This window comes from Lucilia cuprina, chromosome 2 (genome assembly GCF_022045245.1).
Source record: "Lucilia cuprina isolate Lc7/37 chromosome 2, ASM2204524v1, whole genome shotgun sequence".
NCBI lineage: Eukaryota > Metazoa > Arthropoda > Insecta > Diptera > Calliphoridae > Lucilia > Lucilia cuprina.
This window is the reverse complement of record NC_060950.1, coordinates 36937371-36962275: the sequence shown is the minus strand read 5'-3', so window position 1 is coordinate 36962275 and position 24905 is coordinate 36937371. Positions and strand designations below refer to the sequence as shown.

Sequence of the window (24905 nt, the reverse complement as noted above, 5' to 3'; positions counted from 1 at the left end):
CAGATCGCAATTTTGGGCATAATTCAATGAAATTTGACACATGATTTTCTATTATACCGTAGACGAAGCCTATTGAAAATGATTAACATCGGTCCATTATTTCACCTAGGCACCATAGAACTGAACCAGCCAAATAGGGCTTTTAAGTTCATAATTATGTTTAATATACTCGTATCTCGACAAAAAGCTGCAAAACCAAGTTCTATACTAGTCTTGCTAACTCTGATAAACTTTATAATTATAGGACCTTTTTGACCCTAGCCCCTCTAAAAAGCCTCCATCAAAATTTTACTTAAATATCTACAGTTTTATTAAACAGTAAATGGCTTTAGTATATCGGATTTTCAACTTAATGCTTTGTGAAAACTAAATCACATTTATTCGTATACAGGTGTAGGGTATTATATGGTCGGCCTCGCCCGACTATAACATCTTACTTGTTTTTTTTTGTTTCTGCACAAACATATTTAATAAAAGTTTGATATTTGATTTGATCCATTCCAAATTTTCTAGAATTTTTTGGAAATTTATATGCCCACTAAAAGTCGTTTTGAGGATCAAAATTTATTGCTCCGAAAAATGGGTCCACGGGACACACTATCACAAAGGTATTATAAATTTTGAATACTGTTGGTGAATAGTTACATATTTCAAAATTAGTATTTTTTATGATATTTACGTAATATATAAACAAGCGATACATCTTTATTTAAGCATTTTTTAAGCCAAATATCAGATTTAATTTGCCGTATTGATATTAAAAAATTATAGTAATTTAATCACCATCAACCATCAGCACTATATTGAAATGTACAAAAAGTATAATTTAAATGATACAAAATTAATAAATAAAATGTAAATGAATCATATGTACACATATTTATATTGTCCTTTTCTTTTTTATCTCTACCACATTTACAGATGTTTTAAAAACTTTAATATGATGGAATATATAATATTCATCATCGTGAATAGAGCTGGCAGCCGTAGCAGCAATTACAAAAATTATATTAACAAAACTCCAATTATTGCAAACAAGTAGAAGAGATTTTATGCAACGCGACAAAAAAATTAAGCAGAAACTTTCAATTGAATAAAATATATATAGAAATGATCGCATTACAATGGTTTAATATCATGAGTGGAAAATAAAAAAAAAACATTTAATTACGACAAATTAATATGTATAAAACAAGTGGTGATAAAAAAACATGTAAATTCTCCAAACAAATTAAATTGACAAATTTATTATGCACATTATTATGAGCAAATAGGAAAAAAAATGCAAAAAAATAAAAATAAACAGAAATAAATGATAAAATCAAATAAACTTTACTCCAATACTAATATTCAAATAAACTTGTATGTTTGTGTACATTAAAAAATCTTTAAAGAATTAAAAAATATAAAGTAAAATTAAATATGTGTGCAAATATGTTTAAAAGTTTAATCCATATGACAATGTTTGTATTCATAAATTAAATACAATATTAATAACCACAAAAGGACTCCAGATCCTGGCACACCTTAACATATAAAGCTACAGCAATAAAATAGCAGTATCAAATATTTTAAAACATAAATATGTTATCATAACATATATGTCAGTGTATTTAAATGATTATTAAAATAATTATAATAAGAATAATGCTTATGAATAAATAAATGAAGATTAAAAGCACTTATAAAACAGCTGTAGTTCATAATTAAACCTATATTAAACAAAAATTATTAAGTAAATAATTAATAAAACATAAATTAATTGAATAAAGTGCACAACTTTTTATATATGTCATAATTAAAAAAGTTAAATCGATTCTCTTAACAATATATTCGTATGTAAAACAATTAAATAACATTATCGGCAAAATTGGGATTCAACATTTGTGAAAAACTTGTCTATCTACCGGATCGCGCTTAATTTTATTTGTCAACAAATATAAAGGAGCAACCAACATGGCGTCCATTAAGCTGTTTATTATTGGTAAGTTTATTTAAGCAATTAAATCTTTATTTTCAACTAAAAAAACACAATGTTCAAATACTCTCGCCACATTTAGAAAAACAATTTTTGTTTGCTAAACATTTTGATTCGACTCCAGAGCATTGTGGTGTTTATTTAACATATTAGTGTTGTCTGTTTATGCTGCTCATAATATTTCGTATTAAAAAGCAGAATTATATTCAAACAGAAGAATAGTAGATTGAGCAACAGCTTTGTAATGTTTTGATATTACCTAAGAAGAGATGTTGGAATCCACTGAGTTTCATTTAAAATTATCTCCCGTTATCGTACCAAGAATTTTAGATTTGTGTATAGGCAAATTTTTAAATTCAATTTCTATGCGAAAAATTATCAAAGTTACACAACTTAGAGTGCTATATTCGTCTATGTCAAATATTGTATACCTCTACCTGTAGGCTACTTTTTATGAAAACCCATGTAAATATTTTTAGATTCGTATTTAATAAATTGAAACAAATTTAAACTCTGCTTTCATGATGAGGATCTATGGAGCCAATCTTTACCAAGTCTATAACTATTTTATGGATATTTTATGGGCGATATGATCAATTATTGACGATCAGGACAAAAATGTTAAAACCAAAAATAGGTCCAGCCGTTTATAGACTACAAACGAACAATCAAATATACACAAATTCATAACCTCTATAAAGAGATGTAAACAAGAAAAATTTATGCGAAATTTTATTCCTATATCCTTATCGAACAATAAAATATGTGATTTTCGTAAGTAAATTTTTATAAACCTATTGCCGAAAATCGCTTCTTTTGACTTTGAACACCATGTTTTCCATTAGAAATATCTTTATAAATACCCAAAAATTGTTTTCATTCAATAATGCAATGTTTTTGAACCTGTTAACATAAAAAATTCCATATAGTAATGTTATTCCATTACTTCTATGCGTTAAAAACATTTTGATTTTCCCGGTTACTATATTATCAAAAACGAAATGGAAGTCTACCTTCATTTAGTAATAAAATCACTATTTCGGGGCAGCTATCTGAAACTACAGGGTATTAGAAGTGTAATTTTGTATGAGTGTCCTTTGTAGGTTTGTCATTTAACCGCTATTATAATAAAAAGTCTCATTTACCATCTAATACTACCAAGTTCATTTTTACCTTAATCGTAGTTAATTTTATAATAGTATGAGTGAATGTGTGCGTGTGTTTGTACTGGAGCCCTTACCTGACATTAAAATGAAATGAAACGTTTATGCGTGACCCATAAAACTGGGGATCATTTTCGCCACACACATAGATACACTTGCAACAGTGAAGAAATATTTTATTACAAAAAATCTTAGTTCTTTGCTGTTTTGTTGTTTATTTTTTCATTTTATTATTATTTAACCTGGCCCAGATGTGCCCTTATTCTATATATGTAGTGAAATCATGTATATGTGTGATCTCTATGGGGGCTCATTTATATTGGCGTTGAATGTAAATATGTTTCTTTTTGTAGCGTTAAATGTGAGAATGTGTAAGTGTGCTTATTTTAATTTAGTTTTTATACAAATACGTAAAGAGCAATTGAAAATGTTATTTTAACATTTATTTTGCTAAATATTAATGAACTTAATTAAACATTTAACACTGAAACCGAGAAACAAAAGAAAGTGTTAAACAAGAGACCAACTGTTGAAATATATATTACTAGCATACCCTGGGTGCTTCGCTACCCTAACTATGTTCAATATCGTACAAATATCAAAAAGTACCATCGGAAAAACGAAAAAAGTACAAAGATCTCTTTCTATAAATTTTCATTTAATAAGGACCGTGTGTTCAGGTTAACCATTATAAAGAATCCATGATTCTAGGTTCAGCCGTTTGGGTTGTGCGATGATGAATCAGTCAGTCAGTAACGCTATTCTTTTATATATATATAGATGACGACGGATACCAAAAATATGTTCTTAAAACAAATGTTTAAATTACTTTCTTACATTGAAAACCTGAAAATGACAGAAAATGTGATGAAATCGTCCATATTCATTCTACAAGATTTCTCTCTTGTAATTAATTCATCTCATTAATCGAAGAACTAGTTTATTCGAATTCCGTTTTACCATTAGATAACCAGTAAATAATATGAGGCCAAAAACTAAATTTTAACACATTTCCTCATATTGTATTCATAGCATCTGATATTTTAATAGGTATTATCAAAAATCTAATATTTATTTTTAAAAATTAGTAACGTTCTTAAAACGACCAAATTGCAATATAAACTCTTCAGCTCCTAATAAACAAATTATTACTTATGGAGTTAGACTACCTAAAGGGCCCTTCACACGATCTCACTTTACTTACGTAAAGTTTAATAAAAAAAGTAAAATGAAATTGCATCCGTATAACAAAATCAGGAATAAAAGTCGTATTATTTATATTTATTGTGTTGACACAACTGTAATAAAACTATAAAAAGTAAGATGAAAACAGCGGCTTCACTTTTTTTGTATGTGCTGGCATAAAAAAACATCCCTGATCTAATGCCACTTGTTGTTTTTATACCCTTCACTTTCGTGAGAAGGGTATATATAAGTTTGTCATTCCGTTTGTAATTTCTATAATATAATTTTCCGACCCTATAAAGTATATATATTCTGGATCCTTATAGATAGCGGAGTCGATTAAGCCATGTCTGTCTGTTGAAATCAGTTTTTAGAGGACCCCAGATATCGGCGAGACCCGAATCTTCAATAATTCTGTTAGACATGCTTTCGAGAAGATCGCTATTTAAAATCAGCAAAATCGGTCGGTAAATAACGGAGATATGAGAAAAAATCCGAGACAACCTCTGAAAATTTCATCAAAAAATGTCATATTTTGTTATTGCTTTGTTAAATAAGCAACAACAACACTGTATATGAGAAAAAGATGTACACGTGTGTGTAGATGTATTTAGTTTTATTCAGCTGTGTACTTTGTTTTATATGTTTGGATGCTGTTGGCGTCATTGAGTTGTGTATTTTGTTTTTGTTTTGCTTTTGTGAATTCTGCTCGTATTTTTGGATGTAGGTTGGTTTTATTGCGTTGTTTATTTTGCTTTTGTTTTTCTGTGCTTTTCGTTATATATGTTTAGATGATGTCTGTTGGGATAGATGCCTTGTGTATTTTGTTATTTATTTCGATTAGCGTTGTTGTTGTTCATTTTGTTTTGCTTTTGGTGTAATAATAATGTAGTGGGGAAAAAATTTATAAAACTAATTTGTTTAAAATACACTATGGTGAAGGGTATATAAGATTCGGCACAGCCAAATATAGCATTCTTATTTGTTTTTAATAATTTCAAAAAAAAAGAGAGTCATACGACTATCAAATTTTTCATCCCTATTTTCTATCAATGTGTGATGATTTCATTACATATTGCATTTAGACGATCCCATCCGTACTCTTCTACATAAAATTGTGACAGATCATATTACTTGTGTGCTCGTGTGAATGCGTGTAAAGGAATAAATGCTGTGGCTGTCGAACATTTAACGACTAATTATGGGAACTATTATTATTTCTGATAACTACGGTCTAGTCATCCGAAGACATTTGGCCTCATCTGGTTATTCCTTGCTTCCCGGTACTTGCACGCTGAGAAAACATATAGTTGTGGTAACCATAATGTATTATGGTTAGAATTATGGTTAAAGTTAAAACATATTGTGATCATTTTTACTATCAAGAAATATCATTTTATGATCATTATTAGTATAATAAGATATCATATTATGATTAAATATATTTCGTGATATTATATTTTTATTAATCATAATGTGATGTTGTAGCATCATATTGTAGTTTCAAGTAACCATATTATTCTTTCAAATAACCATATTATGGTTTCAAGTAGTCACATGGCTTTAAGTAACCATATTATAATTACATATAAAACAAAATATGGTTAATCTTATGTGCACGGCGTAAATTCTAATTATTTTGTAGTTTTCTTTTGAACAAATTTTTATGTACCCCATTTTATGTATTTTATATTTTTTTTGAATTTTATATTTATTTATCATGTTTCCAGCATAAAAAGAACTTCCAAAGAAGAGAAAAATAATTATATTTTACTCTATGGACATTTTGAAAAGTACCTGCAGAAGTTATGATTTTTACACAGGCTTGTCATAGAAAATTCCCCTTTTTATTTTATTCCAAATATACCACTTCTGAAGTCATTTCCTATTATTTATTTTTGTGGTATTATAAAATGCAACTACACCATTTTCAACAGTAATTCAGAAAAACTCAATTGGAAATGAGATTTTCCATTTGAAAATTAGAAAATTCCAATTGAAAATGGGATTTTGCATTTAACATTTAAAAAAGATCAATTGAAAGCTAGAATTTTCATTTATAATTTAGAAAACATCAATTGAAATTGAGATACTCCATTTGAAATTCAGAAAAGAACATTTAAAAATGAGATTTTTTATTTGAAATTCGGAATACAACAGTTGAAAATGAGATTTTTTATTTGAAATTCAGAAAATTTCAATTGAAAATGAGATTATTTATTTGAAATTTAAAAAAATCAATTAAAAATAAAATTTCTCATTTGAAATCCAGAAAATCGTATGTGTTCATTTTATTCAACCTTAATTTAAAATTAATTGTAATGAAAAATTTTATTTTCAATTGAATTTTTCTAAATTTTAAATGAAAAATCTAATTTTAAATTGGAATTTTCTGAATTTCAAATGAAAAATCAAATTTTCAACTGTTGTATTCCGAATTTCAAATAAAAAATCTTATTTTCAATTGATGCTTTTTCAATTTAAATTGAAAATTCCCATTTTTAATTGGTCTTTTCCAAATTTCAAATGAAAAATCCCATTTTCAAATGTTCTTCTCTGAATTTCAAAAGTAAAATCTAAATTTCAATTGATGTTTTCTGAATTGAAATGAAAAGTTCTCATTTTCAATTGAAAAAGGTGTAGTTTGACTTAAATAATATTAACAATAATGTGGGAAATAGACACATTTACAAAATCCATAAAATAGCAGATTTTAACTATTATACGTGACATGTATATACAAATTTAATTTGACATTGTTTTGTTTTAATTTAATCTATGATAAAATGAATAAAAATTTATGGACTTTTAATAAGCCGGACAGAGAGCCAGTGACTAAACCCCAGGTCATAATTTATATGTAGTTGGTCTTCTTTTAGAATAGTTGTAACTCAAATACAGATTGTCGCATTTCAGTTTTCATATTATAGTGTTGTTTTCATAGTTGTTGATGTTGCCGATGTTGTTGATTGTTTTATTTATTCATTCATACTGGTTGTTGTATTTTTTTATTCAATGGCAATGGCCTGAGGTTGTCACCGGACAGTATGTGATGCCTTTTTGTTATTTTTATTACTGGTAACTCGTGTAGCACTAGTATTTGGTGGCTTGTAATATGTATTTTTATTATTTATTTTATAAATAAAACAAAATATTCCACACACACTAACACATCTTTAGACCCCATCAGTTCGGAGTTGTAGTCCTGAAATAGTGATTTATATCTCATTTCGCCTGAGATTGTGAATTAATCATAGCCTCTTTAATAGATTAGTTTAAAAACTATCTTCTAATGTATAGAAAAAATGTTGGAAGTAATTTTCTGTAGATTAAATTTGCGAAAGTAAACTGACAATTGACTTTATATTTTCCATACAAATAAACATAAATAAACTGTAAAAAATTTATGTACAAATTCGTGTCAACCAAATAGTTTAAAATTTTGAAAAAAAAAATACCCTTAAAAATGATACTTAAACTCCATGGCAAACTGCTGGTTCTGGACAGGCCGTGACCAAGTCACATACTCAGACAGATATTTAATATGAACACTCATCCGTATAGAACAACGATTTATTAACCCTGCTAGAAGGAGGAAGTAAATTAATTAACAAATATTGAACAAGCACACACACATACAAACACTCTGGCTTTTGCGTGTCGTCTGGTAAAAGTTGAAAATAACTATGGATACAGTAAATGAAATTCAATCATTTAATTGTTTAAATTGTGCTTTTATCTCTTATTTAACAGAACTTAGAAGGTATTGTGTGGAAATTGACAAAATGGTTTTTAATAGATAAAACTTTATAACTAAAATATGTGTATCGTTTCAATTTATCAAAATAAATTGTGCCTAATGTGTTTTATTGTAAAATATTCTATATAGATAAGTATTTGAAAGTTTTCATAATATTCTGAAGCTAGTTTCAGTGTTTTTTTATTAATCCCAACGAAAAAATCTAATTATTTCCAAAAGATTAACATTTATCAGCACTTTAAAACTAGCCAAAAGAATAACATTTATCATCACTTCAAAAGAAACACTAAGTGGATTTTTTAATTTCAATAAAGAAAGTAAATTTTTTTAACTGGAAGTGATGTTTATTGATTTCTAAAGAAGCGAAAATAATGAAATTTTTGTTTTTTATTTGATTGTATATTTTTTGTATTGGATTTTTTTTTAATTTAACCAAATTTATTTTGAAGTTAATTGATAAATGTGTAACTTGTTTATTTATGTTAATATTATTTGGGTCAAATTAATTGTATTCTATAATATTACAATTTCACTTCCTAATAATGTCCAAAAAATAACATAAAAATTACTTCCTGAGAATGACTTCAAATGTGGTGAATTTGGAACCAAATAAAAAGGACATCGCTCCTATGACAAGCGTGTGTTAAAATTATTACTTCTTCAGGTCTATTTCTGTACTTCCACGGAGCAAAGTCTACTTCTTTTCGCTTCTTTGGAAGCTCTTTTTTTGCTGGGTAGTACGATTTTTTTGCGTCTGTTGAAATAATGTTTATTAGCTTCCAACATAATTAAATTTGTTTCAACTAAAAATATGTTTTTTTGTACTGAGCTAAACAATTTTATTTTTTATTATATTATAAATATATTATTTTATCTTAAATTTCTTCATTTATTTTAGTATTATTTATGTAAAAATTAGTTAAATTATATAATTTATTTTCCAAATAACTTTTTTTAAGAATCTGAAGTTTTTCTGTATGAATCTATTTTAGAAGTAGTTAAAACAGAACAAATTCTTCAAATAAATTATCTTCATTATATAGAAATAACCCAGCAAAAACTTAACTCCCACAGTAAGCAAAAATAATTCAACAGAATTACATTCTTTTCTACAAAATAAGTACTTAGTTTCATTACTGATATCCCAAATTAAATCCTTTATTTTTTGGCTGCTAATAAGTTGTTTTGTAAGTTGAGTTATTTGTACAATTATTTATAAAAAAAAATAAAAAAATCGACACGGACAGGGGTTGAACTTGTAACTTTCCTTGTATATTCTACACCATCGCGTAGCTGTTTTTTGTACGTAATATAATAGTTTTCACACACAAATGATGCCATGACTTATTATGAAAAGATCATGCAGATGACAAAAATTAGGAGAACGATTTGGGTATTTTTCCGACATCAGTATTTATAGTGAAGTAAATATGTTTGAGTGATTTTTGAAACGATTTAAATGACTGTAAATCAGAAGAATGATCAATATTATGCCAGCTTGAAAATATTTTATCAGAATGATCTATCTATACACAGAACATACTCATTTTGAATTTTATCGAAATATTATCATTTAATTGTGAACTATGTAGTAATCAGCAATTTTCAGAAATACGCATTTATGTAAAAATTTATCCCGAAAACGTTTAAATATTTTTCAGAAATGGACTATGTTTATAATGTATATGTATATATGTATTATGTATATAAAGACAAAATTCAAAATTCTGTATCTATATCATTATTTGGTAATTAATATTGTGAATCTAAGTGATTTTCTAGACCTAGAGAGCTATGACCAAAAATGGACCGATCGTAAAACAATTTAATAGTGAATTAATGTATACAAGAGCAATATTTTTGCTAAATGTATGGATATTAATATTTGGTTATGAGTTATATTTGTTCTGATTTTCGGGAGGGAACCTTGTATGGGTGCTATGCCCAAGGATGGACCGATCGAGAAAAAACTTTCATGATAATATTTTTGTATATAAGAGCAATACTTGAACCAAATTCTATATCGATATCCTAATTTAGTAATGAGTTACGCGCGTTAAAGTGATTTTCGGGACGGGACGTTGAGTTATTCACCTTTAAGTCATTTTCGGGAGGGGAACTTGTATGGGAGCTATGACCAATTATGAACAGATCAGCAATCCTTCCACAGTTATATTTATATGCATAAGAGCAATACTTATACCAAATTTTATATCGATACCTTAATTTTGTAATAAGTTATGTGCGTTTAAGTGATTTTCGGGAGGGGACAATGTATGGGAGCTATGACCAATTATTGTATGGGAGTTATGACCAATTATGGACCACAATAATATTTGTATGCATATGAGCAATACTTATACCAAATTTTATATCGATATCTTAATTCAGTAATGAGTTGTGCGCGTTTAAGTAATTTTCGGGAGGATACCTTGTATGGGAGCTGTGACCAATTATGGACCGATCCAAAAAAAACTTTCATGATAATATTTCTGTATATAAGAGCAATACTTGTACCAAATTCTATATCGATATCCTAATTTAGTTACGCGCGTTTAAGTGATTTTCGGGACGGGAGGTTGTATTGGAGCTATGACCAATTGTGGACCGATAAGAAAAACTTTTCACAATAATATTTGTATGCATATGAGCAATACCTATACCAAATTTTATATCGATACCTTAATTTAGTAATGATTTATGTGCGTTTAAGTGATTTTCGGGAGGGGACCTTGTATGGTAGCTATGTCCAATTGTGGACCGATCGAAAAAAAAAATTTCATAGGAATATTTTTTTATATGATAGCGAATTTTATATCGATATCTTAATTTAGTAATGAATTATGTGCGTTTAAGTGATTTTCGGTAGGGGACCTTGTATGGGAGCTATGTTCAATTATGGACCGATCCAGAAAATTTTTGCTCTGAATGAATTCTATTGATATAGAATTTAAATCTGTTATATTCTGTAGAGATATCGACATTGTAACGGAAGTTATTAACAAAAAAACAATTTTCCGGGAATATGAACTTTTGTATGGGAGGTATATGAAATTGTGAACCGATGCTGACAATTTTCCGCAGAGAATGTAGAAACGAATGTTTTGTGATTTTTATGGAATTATCCCGCATAGTTTTCGAGAAAATTACATAAGAATGTGTAAAAAATGCTCATTTTCAATACCAAACTGCTTAGGATAATAATAAATATTTACGGGTAATTTGGTTGATCGCCTTGGCTTAGTTTTAACGTGAGCGTGTTTTACACAGACAGACAGACAGACAGACGGACATAGCTTAATCGACTCAGAATTTCTTAAGGACCCAGAATATATATATATATACTTTGTTGGGTCTCAGACGAATATTTCTTGGTGTTACACACGGAACGACAAACTTATATATACCCTCTATCACCACTTATGGTGGTGGAGGGTATAAAAAGCTAGAAATTATTTCTGGCATGTTGAAAAATAAATTGAATCAATTAAAAATGTAATAAAATTTGTAAAATTTGTTGCAACGAGATAATTAAGACAAGTAAGAAGTAGCTTGTCATAAAATATTTTGTTAGAAATAAAGCATTTCGTCGTTATTATAGTCAAATATGACCAACTACATGTACTTTCTTTTTTTGTTGCTGATTAAATAATTATTTCATTTATAAACAATTAGCTGTTTATATTTTATTACCATTTAATACTTTAAGACTTAAGCATATGAGTAAATATTTAATTTTATTTGTTATGAAAATGATATAGCATTTGATATAAATAATCCTTATAAATGCGACCACAAATTGACTCAAATTCGACAGTCTTGCTCAAATAAATAAATAATAAGACTGCGTAATTGTTCATTCCCAGTAGACCTGACCCTGAAATATTGTTGTATGTATCTTTATTTTTTCTTTAGTAAATAGAACGAACTGAAGAAACAAGATATGATGTTGATGGCATTGCGACAAGAAGAGCCAGCCTAGTGTTAAATGTTTAGGTACAATTGCATGATTATTTGAAATCTAAAATACCAAGTTAAACGCATTGAGTATTCTGTCTGTCTATCTTTATGTCCGTCTTAATTTATCTACAGTTGTTACACAATGTGTTTAGTATAAGAAAATACGATTAATGTGATAGTTCGTTCTATCATGTTAAATTCATTAAATACATTGGTATGTACGTGTAGTCGTGGAAATTATATTAAATTTATCCTACTTCTTCTTTGCTTCATTCTACGCCCTGCCATTTTCAATAAATACGCTTCAAGTACTTTTGTTGCACTAAGATTTGTATTAAGAAACATGCAATGTTAAAATTCTTCATTTCTAAATATTCCGGTTTATTTGTGTATACATAAGTATTTGTTTTTCTTTAAAAATGGAATGTGTTGATTCTAATAAAAAACAAATTTAAATATTTGTATTTAAGAATTGTTTGAATAAATGTGTTAATTGGAAAACATGAAGGAATTTTAATTCTTGACTGACCGCATTTCTTTAAGTATTTACTCTAAAAAATTAAATAAAGACTTAAGCTCAGTGTCATGTTATCATTTTACTTAATACGATTAATTTTTGCTCGAGGGCGTATAAGCAATTTTTAATGTGTTAAATATAAAATAATCATATGATATGTAGAACAATACAAAGTGCATGGATAGTGATTACACTTTCAGCAGTTGTAACCAATTGTTGGTTGATAAAAATATTATGCAAATACAAATTTAAAAATACGTTTCAATTATCAAAATAATTGTAAAAAGCAAGTTTTTTACCTATCAGCAGAATTATAATATTAATTACCTAATTTGTAAGAAAATTAAAAAAAATAATTCTTATTCATTAATTGTATAAACTAAATATTTAATATATATAAAATCGAATTTTTATAAACTTTTTATCAAATAAATTAAACTGTTTGGTAGAGAATTTATTAAAAATTAATTAATGAAATTATTAATCGATTACTCACAATGTTAAAGGTATACTTGATCTTAAAAAATACGTTCATCATTTATCAAAAAGATTATTTTATTATATGTACAAATATAAAGTGTTTATATAAATTTCCAAGAAATTTGAATATTATATGACTATTTAATAATTATAAATATTCCTAGCATAAGAAATCAAAAAACAAAATTTATATATATGTTAATTCCAAAATAAATAGACCAAAAAAACGCTGTTTTAAATTTTTGTCCCCTTCGATTTTTTTCAAATCAGGAGCATATATTCCACTTTTTAATGCACTTTCTATGGCGTATTAATTAGATACTTAACTCATTCGGTTCATATTTTATGTGTCTCTCAAGTAGGTCATCTCGGGTATTTTTGTTCGAAATTATAAATGCTGATGACTGAATATCTTAGGAACCAGTTATCCGATTTTAACAAATTATTTGCATGTCCTGGCGCAAGGACCATATAGTGGAAAATGCCCTTTATCCTTGAATATCCTAGAAAAGGGTACTTTATTTTTCTTAATTTTTTATGACAAATAGACAAATTTATTATCATTAAAAAAATTATGGCATTTGGGTTTCAGATAATTCTTTCCTACTATCAGCAGTTTTGGAGTTAAAGCCATTTTACGTTCATTTAAGATGTGGTTTTCTACATCAGTTACAATTACGTTTGTATGTTTTAAACTACAAACGTAATTGTAATATTTTTATGTAAAGTCAATAGTAATATTGGTAATATTATTTTATTATACTTTTCGCGCCAATGTTGCTCTCTGACCCATAGTGCAATCCCTTGTAATGTAATTTTTTTAATTAAATTAGAGGTTATAATAAATCAAAATTCATAAAACTACCATCTTATGAATGTGTCGGATAAATGAATGATGATGAATGAAAGGTATCATACAAAAGTGATACCATTAAATTCTTGTTTCATCAGGTATATTCAGAGTAACCTCTGTTCATACCAGAATTACCACAGTGTGTCCCTGTGAGTAAGAACAAAGTCTCGGTTTATTTGACGGTTTCGTACTACGGTCTACCGGATACGTCTCTAGGTGCTGTAGCCGACTCAATAGAGATGCGAGATGAAGATGCGACGGCATCTGCGTGATTGTAAACGGAAGTGATGTTTACATCTCAGAAGTTAAGCAACGGGACAGCAATGGTCAGAGATTAGATAGTACTTGAGCAAAAATTGCGACCTGCGTGTAAAATACACAAAGGGGGCAGTAGTGTTGTTTATTAAACTCATCCAGTGGTTGTAAAAGCACCACCGTTTACAGGTACTCACGTAAAGCATTTCGACTTCTTCACATGAAGGTGAAGGATATAAAAATTTAAAAAAGAAGAACCACGTCAATTGAAAATAAACTACCGATAACTTTCTCTGTGGTACGAGGGAAATTTACCGAAGAGGATTTTGGGTACATAATAATGAACTAATCATTATATTTTTTAACATTTTTATACTGCATAAGCTTTAATGAATAGATGTGAATTTGTTTTAAAAACATACGAATTTCGAAATTGCAATTTTGTTTGCTTTTATATTAAATAAAGTCAGCAAATAAATTAAAAAATTAAATTGTTGTCAAATTATTGAAACAAATGAAAAATGGCCATGTAAGCATAAATTTTTTATTTAAAAATATAAACTTTGTTATGCCCACCACCACCATCAGTGGTGATAGAGTGTATATATAAGTGAAAGATAAGTATAGTTTCTGTACATAAATGATATATTTCAGTAAAATTTTGTATCTGTAACGTGATTGAGAAATAAGTAATATGTGTTTAAGTGACTTTTGGAAGAATCTTGATTTCCGAAAATCAAGATTCTTTATTATGAAACGATCTTTAAAAAATAATAAATAATATTTGTGAAAAATTTTGTATCAGTAGCTTTATTCGGTAACAAGTTATGTGCGTTTAAGAGATTAGAGCAATGACCAAATATGAACTGATCGTGAACAAATGTTATAGTGTCATTTCTGTATATAAGAGCAATATTTGTGCTAAATGTATGGATATCAATATTTGGTATTGAGTTATGTGCGTTTAAGTGATTTTCAGAACGGACCCGATCATTATAAAAAATTAAAAAAATATTTCTGTGTACGAAAATAATATTTTTACCAAATTTTGTTCGGATATTTTAATTAAGCAATGAGTCATTTGCATTTAAGTAATTTTCGGGAGATGACCTTGTATAGGAGTTGTGACCTATTATTTACCGATCGGGAAACAATTTCAAAGTAATATTTCTGTATATAAGGGTAATACTTGTACCAAATTTTTTATAAATATCTTAATTTAAAAATGTGCTATTTGTGTTTAAGTGATTTTTTGGCGGGGACTTGAATGGGAGCTATGATCAATTATGGACCGATCGGAAAAAATTTCAGACTAACATTTCTGTATGGGAGCTATGACCAATTATAGATATCAATATTCTGACGGACCGATTCCGCCTATTTTCAACAGAAATAGAGCTCTTCAAAAAGGAATGTAGGATAATTTTCTGGAATTACTTTGCATAGTATTCGTAAAAATTACATCATATTTTTTCATATTCATAACTTTTCTTGATGTAAATATTTCCGGTGAATTTTTCTGATTTCCTTTACTAATTTTAAACGTGAGCGTGTTTTAGGCAGACAGACAGACCAATATACAAAGGGACATGGCTAAATTGACTCAGAATTTGATAAGGTCCCAGAATATATCGTCATATGAAATGAAAAAGGCCATAAGTTACGAAAAAGTCAAAATCGACTTTTTGATTGTTTATGATGCACCGTATCAAAATACATGTTTCTGCTAAATTTTATACTCATACAATTAAAATCAACGTCCCTATCAATGATATCCTAAAGAATATGTTTTAAATTACCTTAGAATTTATGAAAATGTTAAAATTATTTTGTATTTTAAACTTCGAAATTGTACAATGTTTTAAGTAGGCATTAAATAAAACAAAAATAACACTTTTAGCGTATCATTGCGATTTAGAGATTACTTTAAAGCTTTAGAATTTTTTCAAAGAATAATTTCTATTTTCCAAAATTTTTACGAAAACAAAGAAGCCTTATGCCTTTCATGCCTATTGACCAACAAAAACCGATTGGATTTGGGTTAAAAATGTTGAACCTTACTATTTTTTAATGTAATTTCCGCCCTTTTGGTTTTCAGAAAAAATAATTATTAAGGGCGTAAGTTTCATATCTCCGTAAGTAAAACGAAAACCGCAAATTTTTCTTTTTAATAAAAATATGCTTGAGAAAATGTTGAACATTTTTGGTTTATTTATCATTTTAGAAGGTTTTTTGCTTCTCCTGAAAAATTTGTTCAATGTAACTTAGGGACTTTTGGTTTTCGTATAACGATATATACTTTGTTGGGTCCCACATGAATATTTTTTGGTGTTACACACGGAAAGACAAACTTATATTACCCTCAATCACCACTGATGGTGGTGGAGGGCATAATAAAGTTCATATTTTTAAATAAAAATTTTATCTCACATCCTGAGCAATTAATTAAAATAGTATTAATATGAAAGTAGCTGGGAGGGTATTTACGATTCGGCTCAGACGAATATAGCACTCTAACTTGTTTTAAAGTTAAAATATCATTACACAGAAAAAGACCCAGTTGTTTTATTCCTGTAAATATTAACAATGTAACAAATATTTTTAAACAATTTTAATTGAATTTGGTTTCATATGTCCAAATACGAAAGAAAAACGAAAATTTCAAACCAAAAGATAAATTATCGAATAATTTCTCAAAAATATATACATATAAAAGATTTCATTAAAATTCAATTACAATGACTACTACATGGGAAAAAAAGTGAATGCAATTTCGTATTAAATATCAACAAATAGATTTTTCTGTAAATAAATAATTAAAACATTTTAAATTCATATTTTATAGAGTTTTAACAACTACATACACCTGTACTAAGAGTACTTACTGTAAGGTGAACTTGTATTTATGTTTGTGAATTTTCTTTGTAAACATCTGAAGGAAGTTCTATTTAACAATATTTATTTACTACGGAAAAAAATATAATTTTTATTTATTTTTAATAAATTATACAGTAGGGTTGTAGTTAAATGGTGGTTATCAGATGTACTAAACTATGAAAAATTTGATATTAATTTCTGTATAATTAACAATTTTATAAGTTTTCTAAAAGGCGATATTTACGTAAAGGCAATGGATAACCTTAAAAAATATATAATGTTCTTACTTATTTTACTCTATATGGTTCCGGTATAGCCCTAATGTTAATGTTTGTTTTTTTCCTGTTAAAATAAATTTTGTTTGCACAAGATTTTTTATAGTATGTACATCTCTCATATTAGAAAGTATTTAGTTATGGACTGACAATATCAGCAATTGATAAAATCGTTTTGGGATTTTTCGTTTAGATTTTTACTCGACTGAAAATGAAATCTCAGCAACACCACCTGGAAAAATACAGTGTTTCTATATTAACGTATGTGTGCAAGTAATTGAACATGAAAATGAAATCCACTTGGGAAACACATCACATACTCATTCATTCTAACTGAAGTACAATTCTTTTAAAGATAATACACACACATGCATTAATACAGAGGTATAGATGAAATACAAATATTTCCTAAAATTACTTTCAGAAAAATTGTATACATATACATATATTGATTGTATGTTTGATGGCATGTACATGTGTATGTGAATAGATTTTTCTATGTTTTTGAAGGCACCTCTACATACAATTATAAACCAAACGTTTGCAGTAAAGAAATAAACCACATACCAAACAAATATATTTACTTACAATCAGAAAAGAAGTGAAAGTACTTGCAATGAGATGATCATTGAGTTTGACACATGCACAAATACAAAGAACAAAATCAATGTTTCTATATACACACACATAAAAATATGTATATTTATGTGCTTGTTGTATACCTATTTCCGGTGTTCATACTCTCACTTGTAGACTGACACCCACTTGCATCCCTAGAAATACATAAGAAATTCGGTAAAATAATTTTTTTCTGATAGAACATTTCGAAAAAATGTTTAAATCTATGAAGGGAAAACAAATCTGTTCTCACACAAATATGAGAACCACAAATCCAACGAAATGTCCTTTGGGTGTTACATCGATTAAGGAACACAAAAACGGAAGTCAATACAAGGCATACATCAGCAAACTTTATAAAATACATACTCACATACAGGTATATATATGTTCGTATCTAAAAACAATCATTATGTTTAAATGTACATATACTAACGACCAATAATACATATCGCTTATTTACTGTAAGATAAACATAACTCAAAATTCCATTTTTTTGAAATGTGTATAACTAAGTATTGGAGTTCAGATCTAGTTCAGATTTAGTTCAGGTTTAGTTCCGTTCTATTTCTTGTTCAGTTTTAGTTCAGTTCTCATTCTGTTTTCTTAGAGTTTTAGAGTTTTTAGAACAATATGTAGATGTAGATGAAAATCTAGAAAATCCAGAATATATGTACTTTTAAGGGTCTTAGACGAATATTTCAATGTATTACAAACGAAATGACAAAACAATATACCCCCTTCTTTTTTGATTAGATTAAATATTAACACCGAATTTCTGGAAAAAGATGCTGCAACTTGGCAAAGGATGTTAAACGAAGATGTTAACGAGATGGCAGAGTGAGGAATAAAGCTCATCACAAATTAAAGATTTTTTATACATCTTTCGATCCTAAAAGAATAAACTAAAAATAACTCAAAATATTTTGCAACTCATTTTGTTAGCTTGACACCAAATTTGGCATTGTTTGATCAATAGAAATATTTTAAAATATTTTTTGAAAAGTGTACTTCTTATTCTTAAATTTGAAGTCCTTTAATTAGGACACAAGATCACGATATAAAAAACTAACAAACCCACTAACACTAACCCACTTCAAAGGGTTTTTTTGGTACTTTTTAGTTCTACAAAAGGTACTTTTTATTTTCTATAATATTGAACCTAGAAACATGAAATTAAATATTACGTGAGAACCGAAAAGAGTGAACTTTTACTTTTTTGTTTTTAAAAGTGTTGGAACGTGAATTGCATTTACTTTGTAACTGATTTTATTTCATTCTTTATTTTACGCTGACAAATAAACATTTGAATTAAACGACAAGGAAGAGCATTTTATTTATATTTATTATTAATGAGCCCAGGGAGCCTTAAGCGAATAAATTTGAAATAGACGGTCGTTTAATAAAGTTTTATTTTAATTGTGTAAAATGATTTTGAAAAGAAATAAGAAATGTCGGGTGCGGTTTATCGTGTACAACCACTGAACACGGACAATTGTGATTCTTGGAAACTTCTGATGAAAGCTGTAGGCTAATGCGAGTGGTGAGAAAACCATTCCTCCTTTAACTGAAGAAGTTAATCGCCTAAAATGGCTAGAATGTGATCAGAAAGCAGGTGCCGACATAATGCTGTCAGTTTCGCCATCGGAGCTAGGACTCATATCAGACTGTGTAACTTTCTTTGAAATGTGCCAAAAGTTGGAGAATACATTCCAATCAAAAGGATCAGCCCGAAAAGCCACCCTCCTGAAAAGCGGTGGCCCGTATAAAAGAATCTGAAATTTTTAGAGAACATTATGATTTTTTTTGATGTCTTATCAAAACTGAAGGAAATAAATGTTGTTGTTGGTGATGATTTATTGGCAATTTTGTTGCGCACAGCTTGTCGGAGTCATATGAAACTTTCAGATGTGCTTTGGAAACAAGAGACGAGTTACCAAACCCTAATGTTTTACACGTGAAGGTATTGGAGGAAGATCAAGCGAGAAAATGAAAGATTGACAGGCCAGAACAAAATGCATTATACGTGAAGCACAAGAAACAAAACAAAAGCAGCAACAATGCAGCAAACACAAACAAGAAGAAAAAGTTTAGATGTTTTAATTGCGGCAAAGTCGGGCATTTCTCGAGAAATTGCAAGACAAAACAGTCGAGACAAGCAGATTCATGTAGGAGAAAGAGCAATGTATAACACAACAGAGACAACAATGATTTCTTTATGTAAAAACGGTTACTGGTGTCTTGATAGTGGTAGTACGTCGCACATGAGTGCAAGTAGGGGAGAATTTTCGTTACATGATTTTTATTATGTTGACTATTTAAGAGAGAATATGCTATTAATTTCGAAATTAACGGATAAAGGTTATGATGTTTGATTTTATAAAGAAGAGGCGCATATAATAGAGAACGGGGAAATTGTATTAACGGCCAAACGTATTAGAAATCTATAATATCTTGTAAATTCTAAGTATTTTGCTGGTGCAGTGATTGATATGTGGCATTTAAAATGGGCCACTTAAACGAACGTGTCTTGAAAAATATGGCGAAGGAGAATTTGGTGAGAACTTGTGAAATTTGTACAACTGAAAAACAGGTTTGGGAATCTTTTCAATGGAGTAGTGGTCAACGTATTAAGGACGTATTGGAGATTGTTCACAGTGATGTGTGCGGACCAATGAGAATTCCCTCCCATTCTGAAGCAAGATATTTCGTGACTCTTACTGATGATTACTTGGGCTGAGGCAATTTACACTGCCTGTTACATTGGAAACCGATGCCCTACGAAATCGTTAAATGATGAAATACCTTATAAGTTATGGTCTGGTAAAGCTCCTTCAATCAAACACATGAATGTATTTGGTGCTAAGGCATACGTTTTGATTAAAAATCGGTGAAATGTGTTTTAATGGGTTACTCAAATAAAGCCAAGCCAAATTATGTAAAGATTTTGGATGAAATGTATTTCGAGAGTGAATCTTTTGAAATGAAAGATCTCGGGCCCGTGAAACTATGCCTGGGAATTAAATTCGAACAGAATATTGATGAACGTACTGTGTATTTAAGACAACGAAGTTATACTGAGTCTATATTGAGAAATATAATATGAATGAGTGTAAACCCATCCGGGCTCCCATGATGATGAATTGTAAACTTGAAAACCCAAAGGACGTCGATGAAGATGTCATGTCGAAGTATCCCTATCAAAATCTTATTAGTGCCTTAATATACTTAGCAGTTAACACTCGCCCGGATATAGCATACTCTGTAAATTTCTTGAGCCAATTCAATATGAATTTTAATGAGGCACATTGGCAGTCCTCCAAACGTGTTTTAAGATTTTTGTGGGCACATTGAATTGTGGTCTAATGTATCAAAAAGATGATACCCAACTCTGTGGTGTAGTCGATACTGATTGGGACAGACCGCCGATTATATTCCGGTTACGCTTTTATCTTGTCAGGGGCAGCTGTAAGTTGAGAATCTGAATATTTGGCGAAGAAATGCACCTAGGCCACAATCGGGCCTGTTATGCGCTCCTTATTATGAGAATAAAAGGAATTTAATGAATTATTTTTCAGTGTTCACAAACTCAGTTTCCTGAACTTAATTCCTTAGAATATTTCAATCAGTGTTAGTCAGGAATGTTATTTCCGGAATAACATCACTTCCAAGATACTTGGATCTAACTTCGACGAATGCCTGACAGTGGCAAAGAAAGTGCTCCTAAGTTTCACTGTCCTCTCCGCATGCTTTACACACGTCTGAATCCGCACGTCTAATTTTGCATAAATGTGCTCATAAACCTGTGTGTTCACTCAATTTGAGGAGATTTTTCGTCTTGCTCTCATCAGGGTCACCCCATAAGATTTTCGTGGTTCTACCCACTGATTCATTATTACAAGAAGTCTTATGGGATTCTCGTATATTCTCATATTTTTCAGCTTTTGTTGCGTCGAATGGTTTTGTGTTTGACAGGTTATTTGTCTCGAGCTCTTCTCCCTTTAAAGCTATTACATTCGCTCTTTCGGTACCGACTACTCCCGAGTTGTCTGGTACTCATATGATGTAACCTTACCTTTGGGAGAATATTCAGTTAAAGCTTTCTTACAAACCAATATAGTCTTAAATTAGTTCTATCTCCTGATATAGCCGGTAAATATATTAAAGTCTGTGGGCGCCATATATATTCAAATCCAATTTACACATTCCGTTATTGCTCGTACTTCTGCTTGGAAGCTTGTGTTATGATTTGGTATATTTCTGCTTCTGTATCTTCAATATAGTACCCCAGCCACACTTTATCCCTCAATTTAGAGCCAGGATTCCTACTGGTATTTGCCTTAATGTTCCGCATGACCAAGACAATATATCTGGGATCAACGTTTCAAAGTTTCCGAAATATTCTCTGTCTGGTAAACGATCAGGCACGTTATTGAAGGCGCCTTCGATGTCAAAACATACCGCCAGTGTATATAGTTTGCTATCAAAGGATGAACCTATGTAGTGGACAACTTCGTTCAAGGCGGTTTCCACCCTTTCCATCGTCCCTTTACATAAGCATGCAGTTTAAATTTTAGGTTTTTGTCGGCTATACTGCTTTTAACCATACAATCGCCTATCCGTTCCATGTAGGAAGGACATAAGACTTATCGCTCGATAAAATTTAGGAGACTTAGACTTATCTGTTACGTATACTTTTAAAGGGAAAGAATCGAAATTACTTGTATAGAAGAGCTGATAATATCAATTCGGCCTTGAGCTGGGCTTAACCGAGAGGTCTCAATGTTAACTAGGCTAAGACAAAAATCTGTCTTTTCACAAGAAAACAAAAATTTCTACGTATACTGAACCTTGCTTCCTGGGCAAGAAGATATTCTGGCGGTTATAGGACACGTCATCAATGTATACTGGAATGTACGCTGACCCCATATAGAATGTCTTATTCAAGCGGAAAACTAGAGCAAATACCAGCGGGAATCCGTTGTTACACGGATGGCTCTAAGTTGGGGGATAAAGTGGACCAGGGGTTCTATATTGAAGACCTAGATACAGAGGTAAATCTAAGACCGTATTGGATTGTAAGTATGCTTGAACTAAATACTTCCCAGGATGAAGTTTTCATCATATAAATACCAGGCCACTCGGCAGTAGTCGGCAAAGAAAGGGCGAATACAACAACTTTAAAGAGAAGGGAAATCGAGGTAGTTAACCTGAAAAAGTCCTCTTGGAATAATGAAATGGTGGGTAGAACCACAAAGGTCCTATGGGGTGACCCTGATGAGAATAAAACTAGAATTTCCTCAAAATGAGCAAGCCTGTACTTAGTATGATGGTAAGTATTCTGAGTAGACACTAGAGTGACAGAAAAAAAGTCCCCTTTCCAGATATTAAGACAGCCAAAATTTGAGCTCTATTCGCCGCTAGTATGAGAAAATCCAAATTTTTGCCAAAACTTTGACTCCGTGACGTGGTTGCTGTAGAAGCATATTTTATATTATGTGATAAATGTTGCTATAAGGGTAATATTTTACATATAGCAATGTCGTGCTAACGTATTTTAATCGAGCTTAAATTTCGGCTATCTCAATATCTTGAAAGGGAAATCATTTTGTGGAGTTAAAGATTCCGAAATCCCAAGGATTACAAGCACATCTATACAAAATTCGCCGTGCGGATTCAGACGAATGTAGAGATGTGAAGAAGACAGTGAAACTATGGAACACTTTCTCTGATACTGTCAAGCATCCGTCGATATAACAACCAATTATCTTGGAAGTGATGTTATTCCGGAAATATCATACCTGACTAATGTTTTTCATGAAAAGAAGTGCACAACAGGCCCGATAGTGGACTATGTGTATCAACCGAACCTAACCTAAAATCTAACAAAATGAATCATTTTATGGGGGTGAGCCTAAAGAAAATCCAACATTGATTTTTTAAAACCACCCTAATTCATATGTGCTATTAAGAACCGAATAGCAACTTTTTGTTCTCCTTTGGAGGACTAATTACAAATTATTTTACCGTCAATCGATTTTTCAAAACTATTTGCAAACAAATTTTCATGAAGTCTTAATAGTTTACATATTTGAAAAAAGAATAAATCGCAGCACCTATATTATATATCCCTGCTTTTTTCCATGTTAAAATCGGAGTTCAAATTAATAATAAAAAATTACGACATACTACAATACAACCGTATAACAACGATTGTGAATTGGAAAATTGTGTTGAGAATAAATATCGAAAATCTATAGGACAATCCACAGAAACTTTTTTAACGCTCGGAAAATAACGAAATACTTTTTTGACGTACTTTTTTATGCTCTATTTGAAATAGTCATAGAAATAAACGTTATAACCCTAACATACCCATACACACACATACAATAATGTGTAAATAATCCCTACTCAAGGGACTTAATTTATATAGTAAATACTTTCATTTTAATGCCAGTATTTAATTGTAATAAACACAAATAAAAAAATTATTTACAATATTTAAGCAAGAGATTATTACTGGCGTGATTTGCAAATACAGCATTGTAGCAAAGTGATATTTGCTTATCTTAGAATATGAAATTGGGTATTACAAGTAAACCATAAGAAAATAGGCAAATACAATAATATTAATAATGTCTTCATATTTTCTTCATATTATCAATACATTTCTTTATGGAAAATAGGGAATAACTACGTTTTTTATTTTGAAAAATTTTAAGAAACGCGATTTTGGTGGCGGTTTTATTTTGTTCGACATTCAATTTTAAAGGTTCTTATCTTTGAGAGTTTATATCGGATTTTGTTGATTTAAATCACAATCTAATACTGTGGCTGTGCGCTTTCATTATAATCTAATTTGTATATCAAAAAGTTTGGGAAAATGCAAATAATTTCATATTTCGCATTTGCTTTTGCATTCGCAACAACCCTAATACATATATGATACTGTAAATGTACTAAAAATGAGAAAAATAAAAA

General features: G+C 29.6%; 1 protein-coding gene across 3 annotated transcripts in view; it reads left to right on the top strand.

The window, feature by feature from the left end:
* LOC111674971 (Down syndrome cell adhesion molecule-like protein 1) overlaps positions 1-24905 on the top strand; it is a 324845-nt gene that overhangs the window by 9379 nt on the left and 290561 nt on the right. For all 3 annotated transcript variants that reach the window (XM_046951346.1, XM_046951349.1, XM_046951354.1), the window contains exon 2: positions 922-1984. In XM_046951346.1, the coding sequence (XP_046807302.1) occupies positions 1957-1984 (28 nt within the window). In that variant the 5' untranslated portion in view covers positions 922-1956. The remainder of the gene's footprint in view (positions 1-921; positions 1985-24905) is intronic.